General features: G+C 35.4%; 1 protein-coding gene across 5 annotated transcripts in view; it reads right to left on the bottom strand.

Moving 5' to 3' along the window:
- Nucleotides 1-921: 921 nt before the first annotated feature.
- Nucleotides 922-18,395, bottom strand: part of LOC143357084 (basic helix-loop-helix ARNT-like protein 1) — a 121,665-nt gene continuing 104,191 nt past the window's right edge. For 3 of the 5 annotated variants that reach the window (XM_076793292.1, XM_076793289.1, XM_076793290.1), the window contains 9 exons: nucleotides 10,715-11,060; nucleotides 8,287-8,547; nucleotides 7,444-7,594; nucleotides 6,982-7,093; nucleotides 5,745-6,450; nucleotides 4,673-4,717; nucleotides 4,373-4,416; nucleotides 4,163-4,294; nucleotides 922-4,080 (listed from right to left, as the gene is read on the bottom strand). In XM_076793292.1, coding sequence (XP_076649407.1) covers nucleotides 3,985-4,080; nucleotides 4,163-4,294; nucleotides 4,373-4,416; nucleotides 4,673-4,717; nucleotides 5,745-6,450; nucleotides 6,982-7,093; nucleotides 7,444-7,594; nucleotides 8,287-8,547; nucleotides 10,715-11,060 — 1,893 coding nt within the window. In that variant the 3' untranslated portion in view covers nucleotides 922-3,984. Of the gene's footprint in view, nucleotides 4,081-4,162; nucleotides 4,295-4,372; nucleotides 4,417-4,672; nucleotides 4,781-5,744; nucleotides 6,451-6,981; nucleotides 7,094-7,443; nucleotides 7,595-8,286; nucleotides 8,548-10,714; nucleotides 11,061-18,395 lie in introns of those variants that run through there. The other 2 variants (XM_076793291.1, XM_076793293.1) reach the window with 2 other exon arrangements.

Genomic DNA, 18,395 nt, shown 5'->3' with positions numbered 1-18,395 from the left:
GCTGTAATCTTTGCTTAATCTTGTTGTACTACCACTTATTTAATAGTGTTCAGTATTTGTAGCAATAATCGTTTTAATATTGATGAATAAAATATGTGTTCCTGTTGTAGAAAAGTGTTTACTTTGTATAGGGTGAGGGACACAATTACTGTGCCTATGTTAATTATACTTATTTTTAAAGTATTCTGAATAAAGAATGAGATATATAAAGAAATTTAATATCTCTTTTTTAATATTCATTATGTTTTGAATAATAAGAATAATTAATATGGAATTGGTACCCCCATAGTAATTGGGTCCCTTACCCTAGGTCCTCCACAGACAAAACCTTTCAAGCACTTGTTTTTATTTGTTCCCATGAAAACTTCTAAAGTTAGAACATTTTTTAAAAAGTCTTTTGACACCTGCTTTCAACATAGTACCTAAAGATTTTGCAAAAATTTGGAGCATACAAAAACAATTAACGCTGTTACGCGTTTATCCAGTTGAATTTAGGGTTTCAAGATGGAACACTATGCGTCTATGCGACGCGAACGACGATTTGCCTCAACTCGGCCGACCTCGATATCAGCGACATAAAAACGGGTCAACGATAATTTTTACAATGAACATGATGTGTACATATGCGAAGAAATCCTATACGCACATAATCCCCTCCTTCCGTAATTTCATGATCTTTGCCTGTACATCGTGTGAACAATCGTTCTTGCACAAAATAAATACGTAATTTACATAACAATTCACGGTATAAGTCATCAAGCTTATAAAATAGTACGAATATTTATCATCAAGAATAACTTGAATCCACCATAAATATATATTGTTGCTCTAAAAAGTATAACGTGCATCATAAGAATGTCGTCGTGCTTCTTTCTTCCAACGGAAACTTACGCAAAAAGGGGTTTAGGGGGTTCGGCGAGGGGTTTTGGGGGTAGGGGATGGGGCGACTGCGGCGGCTGCCCGTATATTAATACATCGTTAATAATCTACGTTACGATCGCAGCGAGACCATTCTTTTAACGTATTTGGGAAATAGCACACGATTTTGCAAGGTATGTGTACAATACGAATGAACGATGAAGAAAAAGAAGTAAAGGAAAATAAAGATCGGCGATGTCCCCCGGAAGTAGGAGATCGCCGATCCGCCGAGACGATTCGGAATTCTTATTTACAGTATCAGCCTTATTTATACTTGTACATAGGGAAATGGAACTAGACGATTCATATAGATCTATTTGCTCGCGGCTGTTGAAAAAATGCTAACGACTATGCGAAACAACGAGCTCACGCGTGTGTACGGGAAGTACAGCCAGCGACGCGGCAAATTAATACCGCCCGTTAATTAATTACATAGAATCGGGCGGCTGAGGTAGTGATTTCCGAAGACAGCGCAACGTCACGTAGCTGGACTTGAACCGACGATCGGGTACTGGAGTAATAACTAGCTGTAATTATTATGCAGACAGGAGCAAAGTTTGTACAGATATCATAATTTGTAAGAGGCGGACGTATTTTTTTGCGAAGAGGAGAGGCTGTCCGGGCCATCTTTAACAGAGACTGGGCGGACCGACCAACGCGGTCAACGTTATCGATTCGATCCCTCAGCTTGGACATAGTTCGTAGAAATAGGGTCAAGTATCACACAAACTGGAGAGGTATTCCAGGCCTGTACAGAAACTCAAACTGGTCGGATCTGTTGCAAGAGGGACTATAAACATAAGGAGGATGAGAAATATTACGGTCTCGTCTGGCTGTGCCTATAGACACAAGAAAATCATTTGATTTTGCAGGTTCTGATAAGTATGGTACGTATAATGTGGATTGCATCCAGCGGATGTCAAAGCTGAATTACAGTTGGAAATGGTATTGCTATTTGAAACAGCACTTGCTGTTTGCTCCTAGCAAATGAAATGTGGTATCCAGGTAAATGATGTACGATAATTGAACGTACAACGAATCAATGTTTGAGCTGCTTCGTCTAGAAATTCTGAAGATGAACGACAAACTACTAGTCATGATAATCAATTATCGTGTTGCCTGGTGTAACTCTAAGCGATAAACAACACCGGTATAATGACAAGTAGTATTCGATACTAACTATTAGAACTCAAAGATATAGACAACATCGGTAACAGAAATTTAAACGAAATGGTCGAATGATTTGAATCAATTGGTCGAAACTTGAACGCGAAATTAGACTTCATGATGTAATTTACCTTCCTATGGATGCTATTCTTTTATATTTGAAGTATTTTGTTGTTAATAAGTGTGTGAAACGACGACCTTATTCATAGATGCTGAACATGTCTATATTGAATGCGCGCATTGTAAATTGTTGTGCACATCGTTTGAAGTTATATATTTCATCATTTTTAACAGTGAACTGAAGATTCGTTCGCTCGATTATGCTTATTCATTTTTTTTTTGTCAGCTTATAGCTCAGAGCACGATCTACCCATGGCCATTCATTTATAATTACGCATCAGTTAACCGCGGAAATTATGCTACATTGATCAATAGACACTAAAGCTTAACTGTAATTAAATAAAGTAATATAAAGTAACATAATATTGGGTGGATAACGAGGCCAGTAAAGTCTAAAAATTCGCAATAACAGAACGGTCGTAAACATGAAATATAATCTTCATTTATACAATTTTTTAATGCAACCGATAATGTCGATCTCGCATGGTAAAACAGGTAAATAGTTTCGTTCACGTTAGTATACCTCGACGAAAAGTAAAAAAATTTGTAAAAATAACAAATTAATATGTAAAATGCTCGAAAGTGCATGCATATGTTACAAATAGTGCATACATAGACACATTTAAAAAAGATTAGCAGTCCACACGTTTAGAATTGTTTTTTTTTGTTTTTCTTTCAAAGAAAAAGAAAATGGTAATATACTTAAGACTCGAGACAATTTACAATTTCATTGTTACCGTACTCGTGTAACAGTAATAAAAGTTAGATACGATCACATATCTAATATTTCCTTTTTATAGTACGAATCCGTTTCTTTTTTTTTCTCGAAAACATCTATCTCGTTCAAGATAAATTTTCTACTGCCAATTTGTTCTTACCAGTAAGATTCAAATTGAATTTCCATTTCATTATATTTTTCTCTTGTGTACATTGGCATCCTCAAACGAATAGGATGTTTAAACAAAACTGGTGCTGTATCCATCCGATATATATGCTTATACACCACGATTTCTTCGACATCGAAATAGTTGATGGTTTTGGCCTTGTAACGACCCGATAAAACAGTGTTGAAGTCTAGACGAGTAGCGCGGCCATTTTTAAATCGACTTCACACTATCTACAAATTCGCTATCATAAACTTTAAAAATTGCGCAACATTGGACCTGCGAGTACATAAAACGCACGCGACCCTCATTTATAATATAATTCACGTCTGCAATTCGTGGAAATAGTTACCGAAATATCATGATCGTTCGTGTTTGCGCCAAAAGTCAGGTTGGATACAACGTCCACAATTCGTTCGTACAGAGTCTATTTGTACACAGCATAAAATTTGTCTGCTGATTGTTTCGTTTATGCTTTGTTCACGACACTGTTTCCGTATTCTTGACGATGCGAAGCGTTTGAAATTTTTATAGTTGATGTAGCCTTTTTGCGTAATCATAGATAAACAGTTATCTCTTTTTTCGGTGAGTAGCAGAGTGATACTAGTCGGCACCCTTATACTATTACCGATTATGGATGTGCAACTAGCAGTCATTTCTTCATTTACCATATTATCACTGGTGTTACAAAGAGGAATGAGTTACAACAGATTTCACTGGAACAATCAACATAGAATTTCACTTCAGTAGCTTCAATTTTCGTTTTCTTTCCTTTCCGGTATACCGCTTCTCTGGCTTGTACTTTACACGAAACAGTAGTTTCTTTGAATATGCCTGACTCGAGTCTTGTTCCTTGTTCAGAGGTGACATATTTGAAGTGTTTCTAATTATTTCTTTACACACCGATGTTGTGGTTACGTGATATCGTGATATGATTGTGGAGATCTTGTTTTAGCGTTTTAAGGTCTCGTTTCTGTATATTGTGCTCCGCCTATAACAAAACATAATAGCATATTATTTTTGCGCAATGGCGAAGCGACGATCCTGGCGTTACGGGAAATGTTTCTATTTACCTTTAGCGACTTCAAACTTTTCATTTTGGCGGGATTCGACATGTTTTGCGTTAGAACATTTAAATGTGAATCTTGCAACGCTATGTTCTCACTCAGCTGATGGTGCTGCCTCCTTATATTGTCACATAGTATCTGTTTGATAAAACAGTATTAATAAACTTCACAGGTAATAGTCAATTATACTTATTCATTACATTAAGTAATACTTACAGTATCTGGTATTTGGGGTACTGTCGTATCATTGAAGATTTGACCTGAAAAACGTTAACATAAATGAGAATTCAGTTGATCCGTACAGATCACATAGTGTACAACTTGAGACAATGAATCAGATCCTTTAAAAAGAAGCGAGCTCGATTGAAGTTACTTGAGTCACTCAATCTTCTTTAAACGCAGTAATTGTTTAAAAGTAAGTTAAGCTTATTGTTAATAAGCAAAACAAAAATATCTTTTTTACTCTCTCTTCATCGGATCATATTCAATGTCATAAAGTTTATTATTTACACCTACCATTAGAATGAACTTCACTTCCGAAGATCATCTGTACTATAAGGTCTAGAACAATGCCAAATAAAAGGTTTGTTAAAAGAGAACTACTTCAAGGCAAGAGTTTAATACCTATTAAAAAGAAAGAAATTGATAGTAAAATTTTAAACATACAGGGTGAATCACTTAACTTTACCATGTTGACCCTTTGTTAGTTTAAAAAAAAATTATAAATTGTTTGTGTATGTATTGTTGTTATAAATTTTGATAAAAATATCTTGTTTTTTCTAACTTTCTTACTGTTAAGTGATCACAACGTATTGAAACAATAAAAATACAACTCCAAGTAAAGAATAAACTATATCATTTCAGTCCGGCGAACTTGTACTATAATAATATTAATGCATTTTATGTGATTAGTTTGAAAATCGATATTATATTAATTTCATACACTAAATTGAATCCTTTTGTTCAAATGTTACAGAGAACTAGATAAAAACTTTATTTCATGATAAACTGTCAAAGGGTTAAATTATTTGTGAACTGTTTGTTACAGAATACAAAGTTCGAAACAAAAGTTGTCTCGTTATTGAATTTCTTAAATGTATTGTATAAAACACAATCCTACAATTCGAAAAGTTATTTAACATTAAAAACACTATCATACTATACGTATAGCTTCGTAAATTAATAATTACTCAAGTATTTTTTGAATGTTTTTTCACACAAGCAATGCTCAAAATGTTATTTATTGCAATATAATTAATACCAGTCTACTGCTTATTTTGTGGACATCTGAAAAGCGGAGTTACGTTATAAATTATGTACATTGAAAAAATTGTGTAAAACATTATAATGATCGCTTAGAAAATTCAAAGAAATTTCATGTCTCGATAAAATAACAAAATGGCGAAAAGTTAATTATTACATTGCAAGCTATTTGGACGATAGCTTACATATAACTTTTATCTAAAACATTTTGTTGTATAACAAATAGTTTACAAGTAACTCAAGGTAGTAGAGGTGGGTAAACCAGTTTGTACTATAATTAAAAATAAAAAAACCTCTACTACAAAAGTATACGAAATTGTAGTACCTTGGTCAAGAAATTTGTCATCATCATAACATTGATCATTGACCATGAGTTCGTTAAATGAATCCAAGTCCTCATAGTCTTCCTTCACGAACAATTTCTGATCAGAATATGGAAGTCTTTTCTTATGGGAAGCTGCTATCCTCTCGCTTTCCTCGATGAGCTTCCTTTTGGTGGAGTACTGAGTACTTGGTTTCGAGTCAGTGATGACGATATCCTCAACTGGAGGAATATAACTCCTTGGAGAAATGTCCAAGTGAAATGTCCCAGAATTATGTGGAAGGTTCATACATGGGTCTGCAGGCGATTCATTAGTGTCAATAAGGCTAGTAGCTTCTTTGGGTATCGTTTCTTCTTCCTTGATTGCCATCGATTTTCCTGATGACCTAGGACTTTCTTGTGGTTCGTTCAGTGGAACCAGCTGGCTACTCGTTGTCGGTTCTTGTTTGGGGCTTCGATCCTCTTTCCCTTGCACCATCAGACAGTGATTTATTGACTTAATGCCAATCTTGCTGGCTTGTGCAGCGACCGGTGGTAAATTCTTCGAGACTATAGCAGCCTTCGCGTATTCGTCAGGTACAGGTGACTTTGAAAGGCGTATTTCCGAAACGGAGGACGGTAAGGCGCTGATCAAGTGTGCGATGGCGTCTTCAACCACCGTTGGGTCTCCTACACTACTCTTTGAGCTCTGCTGGGAATCTGAACCCTGCTAAAAGATATTTTGTTTAAATGTAGAGGTTGTATTTTGGTACAAGGTATCATATAGGTACAGATTGATAAATGTATTATTTTTATGTCTATTTCAGTTTAAATATTTTTTAATCATTTGTGATATATAGCGTGACTCGGAAATACTTGATTACTCACATTATCTACAGTTTACACAGAGAGAAGAACAAATAATACCAAGCTGTTTATTGTTTTATGATTGTTTCTTTACCATTTTGTTTAGTTACACACGTTAACTGTACCTTTAAAAAACTATGGATTCATTAAATAAGTGTTTAAATATCTTTGACAAGAAATGTTTGCATGTTATGCTTCTACAGTTTTGACTTTTAGGTATGGAGTAACAGGATTTATGCTTTTCTAAATGCTGTTAAAATCAGAAGACTTCATGATTTTTTTTTATGAAGTTTCTTATAACATTCACAGGTTCAGAGATTATTTGAGTTTAATTTTGGATAGTACTTTCTAGTTACAGATTCTGATCTCCTAATTCGAGTTCTATAGATTTTACCATATCGAGTACGGCATCATCCTGGTTTTGGATCATTTCCCAGGTGGACTCAGTCATCGTTGCTGAAAATCGTTTTTTCATTTGTTCTACCAGTTGCATTCCTTCTTCTTTCCTAAAACAAGGATTTTGATTTTCATTCCACGAGAATAATATGGGTGAGAAATGCAAGATTACATTCGAAAAGCTCAAAGCTAACAAACGAACAAATTAATTCAAGTATACTAGATGTAACACAATTTAGGCTGCTCATTTAAATCACTAAAATATTTGATTAAATTAAGAGTAAAATTCACTAGTTAACGAAATAGAAATTTTGCAATATACAAAAATATTTATGTCGTAAAGAGAAGTGAGAACTAAAAACAAGATATAAACTGTAAGACTGCAAGTCTGTCCTATAGAATTTTATGAACTTTCCGAACGGCTGCAATAAGAACTCGAAATCACAAAAATAGCACTTACGACACCAATGTGTTTATGCACACGAAGGATATAACAGTTTGCGTTTTCTCGTCTAGCTCTAAGTACCCGTGACTACGCAAATAAATGAATTCTCCAGTTTTCGATAGTAGCCTGTAGCATGATGATCCGTACGTTTCCGCGCGAACATACACTACAAACAGAACAATTCGAGTTAGAAAATCGATGCTCCAGATAAACAAAAGGATAAATAAGGAAGGACATATATTTCGGGGTTTCAAGAAATTAATGGCGAGAGGAATGAAGTAAAAACCCCTTGCTAAGGATGGTGCTCCAAAACGTGTTGGGTGGACATTTGTAACTTTCCATTGTCAAAATTGTTTGTAATCAGTCTGGGGATGCCTATGCAATTATAAATCATAGTAATTTTAAAGTACCATTACGCTCAACATCTTTTTTGTGTTAATATTAACTCTTTGAGGACGGAAGTCACCATCTTGACTACACCAAGCTTGTGTATCTAAGTTGCAAAGAAATAATTTAATGCTATTATACGATCTAGTTATCTAATTTTAATACTCTACAAAATTCTTGCCCGTGAAAGGTTCAAATTATTGCTAGAAAAAATCGTTTTCGTTCAAGTCCAGTTCTTATAGACTAGAGTAAGGGACCCAATTGCTGTGGGGGGTAGCAATTGTGCCTATATTAATTATGCTTATTTCTAAAGCATAATGAATATTAAAAAAGGGATATATAACATATTAATCGATTTTAATGAGACAAATTTAGTATCTCTTTTTTATATATCCATAGTTTTGCAAGACTGGAAGTATTGAGACCGTGTAAACGCGACGTTAGTGGAAAAATGGTGTTAAGTGAACTTACTTTGACGAAGAGCGATCATGGCCCACCAAAGATCGTCTCTGTGCATGAAATTGAAGGCGCTGAGACCTGAGACTTCTTCGGCCAAGTAACCAGCCACGACCGACACCCTGTGGTCGCAGTAAAGAATTCTACCGTCAACCAAATGCCGGGTGAGGTATTCGTCCTTGTTTGCGTCTATCATTGATACACCTGTGATTGTCTGTTTCCTTACTAGCCGCGCAATTCCCACGAAGATAACATCGTTGCTGGTTGAACCGATTTCTGCGAAATTTCAATCGATGACTAATACTAGTGTGCTCGATGTTATTTTATATAATATTTTAGAAATTATGTAAGGCTGCTAATGAGAATTAAGTATGTTAGTGAATAAACGAAATGTAAAAGTGGAACCGCTTGTACTCCCGAAGGGAAAGCAATAAACCTATGCTACTAAGGGACCCAATTACTGTGGGGATGACAATCACTGTTCCTATATTAATTATTCTTATTTCTACAACATAATGAATATTAAAAAAAAAGATATTACATTTTTTTCATTAAAATCAGTTAACCCTTTGTACTCAAAGCTATTTTAACTCCAAAACGAAATATTTCTTCCGGCCTAGAATATTTCCCTTCCATATATTTATTTTCATATTATACATACGAAAATGGTGCAATTTACTGGTGCAATACTAAAATGTTTAGCAATTTATTAAGTACAAATAAATTTAATAATGTAAAAAATTTTTATTGACGCCTTACAGTCGCCATTCGAGTGCTAAGGGTTAATATATATGTCTCTTTTTTAAATATACATTATGCTTTAAAAATAAGTATAATAAATATAGGCACAGTAATTGTACCCCCGCAGTAATTAGGTCCCTTACGCTACTACTAAGATCTTCTTTAAACAAGTGGAATATTTTAGTATCCTCTTTATCCAACCTTTATTTAATGCTAATAGAGCATCTGATAAAATTTAAACGACGAGTATGACAATGATATATATCCAATTGATGTAAAGAGTATTCAGATTTTTAATATTCGCTCGTATCATAGAAATTAAAAAATCGACGTTAACGCTTGCGACTACGCCCACACCTTTCGCAGTCGATGGGAACGGTCTAAATTTAAATGCGTAGCTAGGGTAAATATTTGCGATAGCCCGGTTCAAACCAACTTCACCGGTTCCGTGGTGTCGTGATAAAAGGGGAACAGTGGTCCGTGGATTCTGAATCGATTCGATCCTGTTTCGTTCGATAAAATTATTATTTAGGGTAAGGGACCCATTTACTGTGGGGGTACCAATTACTGTGCTGATATTAATTATACTCACAGCATAGCTATAGCATAATTATACTTATAGCTTACTTGAAGCATAATGAATATTAAAAAAGAGATATTCAATTTTTTTTCATTAAAATCAGTAAATATATATGTTATATCTTTTTTAATATTCATTATGCTTTAAAAATAAGTATAATTACCATAGGCACAGTAATTGGGTCCCTTATCCTACGTGTCACAAGAAAAAATGGCTATTAGAATTAGATCCAAGACCACAAGCATTCATAGTGTCGGTGGTTCTTTGACGTTATTAATTCATACTACTGACATGTCTCATACTATCTCTGATTAAAGTGACAAACAGTCTTTTTATTAACACTCAAATTTTAGTCCTCATCCATCCCTCATTTTGTTGTCGCTGTACACGTCCTAGTGAATATTTCACGTTTTTAGTGATTATTTTATCGTTGACAAAGAAACAAGAACATTGATTTTTCACATATTCTCTTTAAATACCATCATCTCTTCTATTATATTATACTTCTTGAATATATGCAAGACACTAGTGTACATACGCGAATAATTCCTTCAGTTGTCGCGTAAACAATTTTTATTGCAGCTTCCTACAAGGGACATTATTACCGAGCTGACTGGCAGCAGATAGACCTTACTTTAATCTTATTGACAGTGAGGGTGAGTGAACGATACAGCAGCGGAAACGATTACAAAATCGTGGCCATGGCTCCTTACAAATCGACCTACTAGTCCTAATACACAGAGACTGCGTCACTCTTAACATTTGCATCTGAAATATCGTTCGTTCGAAAATAGTACTTTTTGCTGATCTATACTTTCGTTCTATCTAGGCTAACTCAATCCTTTCCAATCCTCTGTTGGAGCGCGTCCGACTACTGGTTCACTAATTTATAAAAATTAAAAAATCAGTAGATTAGTAAACTCCAGTGAGTAAACTCTAGACGTTTTCCATGGGATTTTAAATAATAATAGTATTAAAAGATTAAAGAATTTAGATTAGATTAAAAAAAATATTATAAAGATATTATAAAAATCGTGAGTGCCCCTAATTTTCTTTTGGCCAGCGACTGCAGTATACACATACGGCTATGGAGAAGAAGTATAGCATAATGTGCTCGCTCACCTCGATGTCTCGTTCGGTTGTCTTGCGGATCCTGATTTTTGCATTTTTCTGCGAGCCTGATCACTCCCGAGAGCTCGAACTGTTTGTACTGAGTGTGTTCTCTTCTCGACGCTGTTCGATGCACCATCCTCAGCAGGAAGTTCCGCCTCTGCTCTCGGAACGGTCTCCTCTCCGACGACGAGTCCTCCGAGGAATTGGAGTTATCGTTCGACGCGTCCGTAATCTGCGGTACCGACGAAGACGACGACGCCACCCCCGACATGTTGTCCACGGTGAGATTTTTCGTCAGCTCGTTGCGGTCTTTAGGATGGATGTAATCGTACAGGGAGTTTCCCACAAGTTCCTTCTGTAACGTTAGTCGATTGAAGACGATATACAGTAATGCTTCACTTCAATTTGCTGAATCTGTTACTCTTAAATTTGCACGACGCATCCCCACTCTTCTCCTAGCACCTGCAAGGGTAGCACCCGAGGTGGTCGTAATTTTGCACAGTGGTAGTACGTATACATGTTTCTATGTAAAATAGTAGGTGTAGATAATAAAAAACATTACAGATATAAACAGTTAAAAGTTACGTCCTTTCAATACCCCGTATAGATATGAAATGGCAGAGTTTCGTTGAATAAAACTCAAAAGTTAAAATTGAAATATCTCTTAAACTAATAATTTTTCGACATTAATACTTTCTTTAATAGAGAATGTCGAACTACATCGAATAGCACATAGAAAAATATATGTTTCCAGTTTAAAACACGAAGGTCACCTTGAAAGCTTCGAAACTCTTTCACCTACGAAAGAAAAACTTATTGCCATATCGTAGTCCTCTTTGTACTGAAAAACTTTGGTTAACAAAGATTTTTCGTATTTCCAAAAACAGCGGAGATAATGATGTGCTAATGTGTACTGGAGCATCCTGTACACAAATATGATATAGTCTGTCTGGAATGCCTCCGAATTAATTTCAACCCGCGAAATATTTTTTAGTGTGAACCAAACAGTTTTTCCAGACAAAATAAAAACCAAGAAATGTACACGCAACAAACAATCTTTTATTCAAGAGCGCCTGGACTCCATAGTTTTTTTGTGTTTTAAATTAAATGATTACCAGCCCGAATCATGTACATCGTAGTTATAAATGCAACGATGATGTTGCTACTCGCTGCTAACTAACTTTGCCATTACTACCTTGTAAATGGAACTCTGCCTTTTCGTACTTATACTGCATATGGAAAGCGCGTAACGTTTAATTGTTCATATCTTTAATGGTGTTAAGTTTCTACACCTAATAGTTTACATGTATCATCAGAAACATTTACATGTACTGCTATCGTGCAAAAGTCAAGGTGTATTCTATATGTGTCCCAAATGCCTAGCCGATAAAAGTCTCAGAACTATTCCTATTGCGGTGGGGTATACCCCGTGAGGGGCCATGAACTGAGGCCGCTAGAGCTTCGCTGTCCTTTTTTACGTTCGGCGTGGATCAAAGTATCTCCTGGTCGATATATGTCCCTGGCTAGACAGTAAAAGTAGACCGATTTACTTCATGTTTGGACCCATTTTAATCGGAAGAATCTCAACAGTCCACCGGTACCACATTTGAAAATCATTAATCACATAGATATTATTATTACTATAAAATTCGAATCGCAAGACTTACAATTTCGTTCAATTCACATTGTTTGTAAAGTAACATTGGAAACTGTGAATTTGCATAAGCATTCACAGTCCACCGATCGAAGCCAGTTCGCTCTTGTTTGAATTCATTAAGCGTGGCAAAGTGAAACCACGCCGTAGAAGTAAATACAGCATTGTTCGGGGGTTGGATGTGCCTTCAAGGGTTAAATATATGCTTGGGAGCTGTACTGCTCGATAACGAACTCAATCATGAACCGTGTTGTATATGGTAATGGTTTTGAGTTTAGTTGCAAATATCTACGGAAAATCGTAGAACTTCCTCGTCAATCCAAACTCCGAAACTAATTAACATATATATTCTACAACGTGTTGGTAGATTTGTAAGCATATTAAATTCACACGCCTTTGTTATTTGTCTCTTATGGTGTGAAAATTACATTTTCTGCATTTAATGAAATCTAGTTTGATCGGGACTCGAAAGAAATAATTATCATCCGTTTTTTAAAAAATTCTGTTCGAACTTATTTGTTTCTAGGTCGATTGTAATACTTTTTTATTATTGTATACCTCTTTTTGATAATTTTACTATGTTGAAAATAATGTAACAATATACTGAAACTTTTGTCGCGTATTTATAATTTCCTATTCGCAACGTTGATCGAGTATGATTGTTATGATAAGATATGATATAAACGTTAACGAAATTTTAGAAAAATGTTAATAAAATGGCGAATTTTTTTCACTTTTTACTAAATACAAAATAATAACCTGCCTGCCTCTATGCGAAGATTATGAAGAAAATTAAGTAACATGATCAAGCATTAGAATAATTCTTAATATTTCTAATCATTAAGTGGCATAGAGATTTCCAAAAAATTGTTTTACTTTCCAGAAAATATGAAATTATAAACTGTCTATCTTTATGAGAAAATTATAAGGAAATCTCAGTAGAAGAAAGAAAATGTTCTGATTGCTCGAGGGTAATTAAACCCTCCCTTAAAGCAGTGTCTAATTTGCTCATTTTGTGCATTATGAAAAGACAAACATTTTTGTATAAATATTTGATTTTTCTACGACGACTTGCATTGCATTTGCTTTTGTGATTAATGAATATTTTTTCCACATTGAAACTAAAAATACGAATGATTACAGACACTTAATATGTTCAATCGGATAATTTTTGGCGAGGGGTAGTAATAGTAGTGTTAACCCTTCAGAGACATCAGTACACCATACTGACTTTGACAAATATTTAAAAATTGATTACACGTGGTCAGATTATTAGACATGGTACATTTTCGTACTTTATTATTTACTTTCCAGAATTTGAAAATAGCTGAAACATCAAGAAATTTAAATCAGTAACTGATTACGGTAACATCTCCAACATCATACCGTCCTCCTCGAAGGGTTAAAAATTTTCAGAACTGTTTCGGAGCGTTGATTTTGACGATTTCTTGTAAACAAAATAGGGTTCTGAAATTGCGTATGACTAGGAAGGAAGAAGCCAGGCGAAGATGGTACGGAGGATTCGATGAGCTGCCGAGTAATCGGCTAAAGAGAAACACCCTAACACTGTCTGCGAACGATGAGCAAAAAGTGTCCATCCTATCGATCCACGTGGTTCCGTAGGAACCGTGGCGCTCCAGATTCGAGCATAACGATAATTCGACACTCGAGCGTAACGAACCTGTTCGTCGGCCGAGTTTCCCGGCTTCGCGGTGTAAGGATACCGAGGGGGTTTAGCCGGCGATAGAGGAAGAAGAAAGAATACCTAGAAAACGTAGGCGGGGTGGTGACAGTTGTTTGCGTGGGATCTCCAGGTTTTTTTTAAAGAAGCTACTCACAATCAGGCTTGTATTGTTCTCAAGGAGAAACTCCCCATGGCGAAAACGAGGCTCGTCAACGGCATGGTGCACCCTGGACACTATTAAATCGTGACGAGGATCGGAATGCAGAAGAAAATCGCAACAGAAACGTGGACCATTTTCTTCTCGAATATATCTAGAATGTATCTACATAGGTTTTCTGATCGACCGGACACTTCGTTTTCCCAGAAAACTAACATTTCGAGGAGGAGTCTAGTTTGCGACGAGAATAGAAGCAGAAGCAAGTAATACTACATTTCAATTACGTTGAAAAGGTTTGAAACCAACGTCTTTCACGCGAGGATACCCAATTTTTTAAAAATTAATCTTCCGGATGCAGCACGCCATTGCGCACAACGTGCGTGAACCATATTGTAACATTTCTACATACTCTTATATAAACAATTTAAAGGGATCTTGATACCATAAATACTAGACATAGAGAAGACTATACTGCATCCCTGAAAAATATAATATACTGTGGATTTTTATAAAAAATAAAAATTGTTTGGACCAATTGTAAGAAGCAGAAGACAGATTACAATTTAATTTTCGCTTTAATGCTCTTAACAAATTGAAAACAATATGTGTAATATGAAAATAATATTTAAAATAATATGTCTTAGACGCTTTTAATTTCTTTACTGTTTGAAATTGCGATATAAATGCATAAAGTCCGCAGTCTAATAATAAAATAGCACTAGATACAGAAAAGAAAAAGTCTGTTGATAAGCACCGAGAAGAAATTATACCAAATGTCGATGAAAAACTTAAAATGAAAACAGATATAGGGAAAATGGAAATATGGGATAAAAAAATAAATAAAGAAAAACCCATCCTATAAATATGGGATTTATCTATGCTTGGAAAAGTCGGCAAAGACTATTTCGAATCCAGCAGACATTACAGACATCCCCTAGAAAGCAACACAGTTAATAAAGATCCCACGAGATCCACCCACACCTTCCCTTCTAATCGCATTCGAGTCAATGGGGTCCATGAGGACTTCCATCAGCACAATAGAGTTGATTGAGACTTCACCAAATCTGATAGACTCTTTCAACTTTGTGGAATTTTGGAGAGGCTTTTTAGGTCGATGAATTCTGGAGGATCATCGGAATCCATGCGTCCCTTCAACTTTGTAAGATCTTAGAGAGGAAGAATTTTTTTTAGTCCACGAATTTTATGAAGGATTATATCATTCAATCATAAGAAAAATGACATAAGTCGAAAAAAGGAAATTTTGCAGGAGGGCCATTTGAAAATTACCTAAACTAGTAAATTTTTTTTTATGGTATATTACCAACTTAGAAACGTACAATAATTTGTTGTCATTTAGATACTGGGTTAATTTACATGTACATTAGTTGTAAATTACAGCACAATTTGGCAGCACAATGTCGTTTTTTCTGTGAATAATAGTTGAAAGGTTGAATTAGAGTTGTGACGATTTTACAGTGAAAAGAAATAGAGCGACTTCAAAGCAAGTGAATCAATAAAAATAATTAAAAAAATTTCTTAGTGACATTTCACTTTTCTTATGAATGAACGATATGGATTCATGGATCCCTTCAGCTTTGTAAAATTTTAGAGAGGCCTCTTTTCAAGTCGACGAATTTTACAGAGGATCATGTGAGCACGGATTCATCCGAATCTGGTAAATAATCATGTTTGTTGGAGTCACTATCGAACTTTCTACGACTGACACTGCCTTTGTCAACATTGTTCAATTAGGACTAGCAGGGACTCTCTCTCGGACCTGCTTGACAGGGTGAGCATCGATTTTTGGGGGGTTCGTAGGGTCTCTTTCAAGTCTCTGTCGAGTGTGTTATACTCGTTACACTTGCGATATTATTTTAAAAATTTTTTCCGGTATTTTTATATCCGTCCGGATACAGTACATCAAAAACTTCGTGCAAAATAAAAATTTGTTGCTTCAATTGAAAGCGTAGGCGCAATAAAAACATCAGGTTATTGAAAACTCTTGCGTACAGTTTTTTTATACATTTTTTACAAATGAAACTAAAAACTAGGATATACCTTCTTTAAAACGAACTTTAAAACTTTTAATTATTTTTTAGCTTTTTTTTAATAGCTCTTGTTGGTACGTCAATTTTAAAAAATAGGCGTTAAACAGGTAGTCATTTCTTTCTTTAATAATTTTAATGAGTGGAAAATATTTAATTTAATATCTAGTAGTTTAATCATTTAAAATTTGCATCTTCATAAAATTGCAAGAAATATCTAATTTTTCACCCAAAATTATAAAATAGAATTAATAATCATTAAGGTATAAAGATTATCAACAAACAAAATACGTTTGATTTATTTTTCATGGAAATGGCTGCAAAGAAAGAAAGGCTCATGTGCGATGAACGTATTGTCCTGGCTTGTCAAGATATTATGCAACGCAAAATCTGGAGAAACGCGTATAAAAGCGAAGATCTTTTGAAAAATGGAGTGCACGTGTCGTAGTTGAAATCGTGAGAAATTTTTGCCGTTCCGGGAACGGCGCACAGTAGCAGTGTTCACGTGAGATTTTTCCTTTTTGTTTTTTTTTTCGTTCGCTCGTGGCGCATGTTCCATATTTTTTTCTCTCCTGTTGCGTTACAGTTCTGTCCGGTGGTTGAAATATTTCTTTTCAAATCGCACCACTGCACCTATCGTTCGTTATTCTCTCTAAATCTTGTGGTCCCCTTTCGAATTAATTCGCGACAGCAACACGTGGCGCAAAAACGTCCAGTAAAAATCCGAATTTCGCTACTTCGATGCACAGATTGTAAATTAGTTCTTATCGATGCCTCGGCGGGAAATATTTGTGACAGTTATAAGCCGAAAAACTGCAATATTACAAATATCTATAAATAAGTCGAAAAAAGCAACAACATTTTTTCCTTTGACGCCTCGTTCTCGAGAAAAATACGTTTGAAAACCAGCCGAGTTCGCGTGATCTAGTGTTTGCAGGAAGTAGAATTGGTTGGTCATGATCAGACGTGCCAGACCGTACTTATCTACTATTAAGTATTCGCTGCATTCTCGAACTCGATTTTCTCGAAAATAAGGCGTCAAACGAATAAATATTATTCCTGTTTCTCGACTTATTTTTACATGTAGAATCATCCCGTGTACGGTTGTTCTACTGCCCGACCACGCCCTGTACAATTCACATGGATCTACTAAACATATGTTTTAAGTTTGCTCAGATACAAAATGCAATTTCTTCAAAATTTTGCACGTCATCTACTACACTAATCGTTCTAGCTTCACCAAAAACCTGGTGCCAGTTGGGACACTTCTGAGAAATTTATTCCGATTTAAAGAGTGTGCAGACAATTAGGGAAGTGTAGTGTAGTACCGGCCAATCTAAGTTTTGATACTATAACTGTAGTTGCTGTAGCTAAAAATAAAATTTCAAAGAAAAATATGTAGTATAAATGGGGCTTGATAAAAGGGGACAAATTGTTTTTCGTAAATTTTTCAATAAAGATTTATGTTGATACTGCACGAATACGATCCCGCATACGAAGGATTTACGAGATTTTGTTTATATGATACCTCTTTTCGAGATTAATCGCAGCGTTCTTCTCGCAAGAGCGGCGCTGCTCGATGGTTATTGTGCCAACCGAGATTCTTATAAGCAACATCCACTGATTGTTTGCTATGAGGAAGCAACAATACGGGCCTAACGCTCCGTGGATCCAGTGAATCAACAGATCCGCGATCGGTAAGTCACTGTCGGCCTCCGTGATCGATCGAAGAAATATAAAAACCGCACTGTTCAACGAACGCGTATTGAAATGTAAAAGACACACGTGCAAAGTGCAAACCAAAGAAAAAAGTCAAACATAAAGAACGATCCAGCGCGTGAGACTTGCCTCCTCACGATTTCTCATACTTAACGCAAAAGGTTCTGAGCTGTTTCAATAATGAAAAAAGTGGAAAAATATTCGTGTAAGAAACTGACACTTTCAATTGTAAATTTCGAAAATTTTTCGGAGAATAATGCACTCATAATAATGCATTCGAATATCCCTATCACGTAAATTTAGAAAGAACTCCAAACAAGTTCAAGCTACTACCTTTTTAAACGTATCTAAAATTCATTAAATAATTACAAAGTGCTGAATATAAACAAATTTTCCATGAAAGATGCAGATTTAAGAAAGATATTAGAATA

This window comes from Halictus rubicundus, chromosome 9 (genome assembly GCF_050948215.1).
Source record: "Halictus rubicundus isolate RS-2024b chromosome 9, iyHalRubi1_principal, whole genome shotgun sequence".
NCBI classification, from domain to species: Eukaryota; Metazoa; Arthropoda; class Insecta; order Hymenoptera; family Halictidae; genus Halictus; species Halictus rubicundus.
The sequence above is the reverse complement of the archived record's forward strand: the minus strand, read 5'-3'. Positions and strand labels throughout refer to the sequence as shown.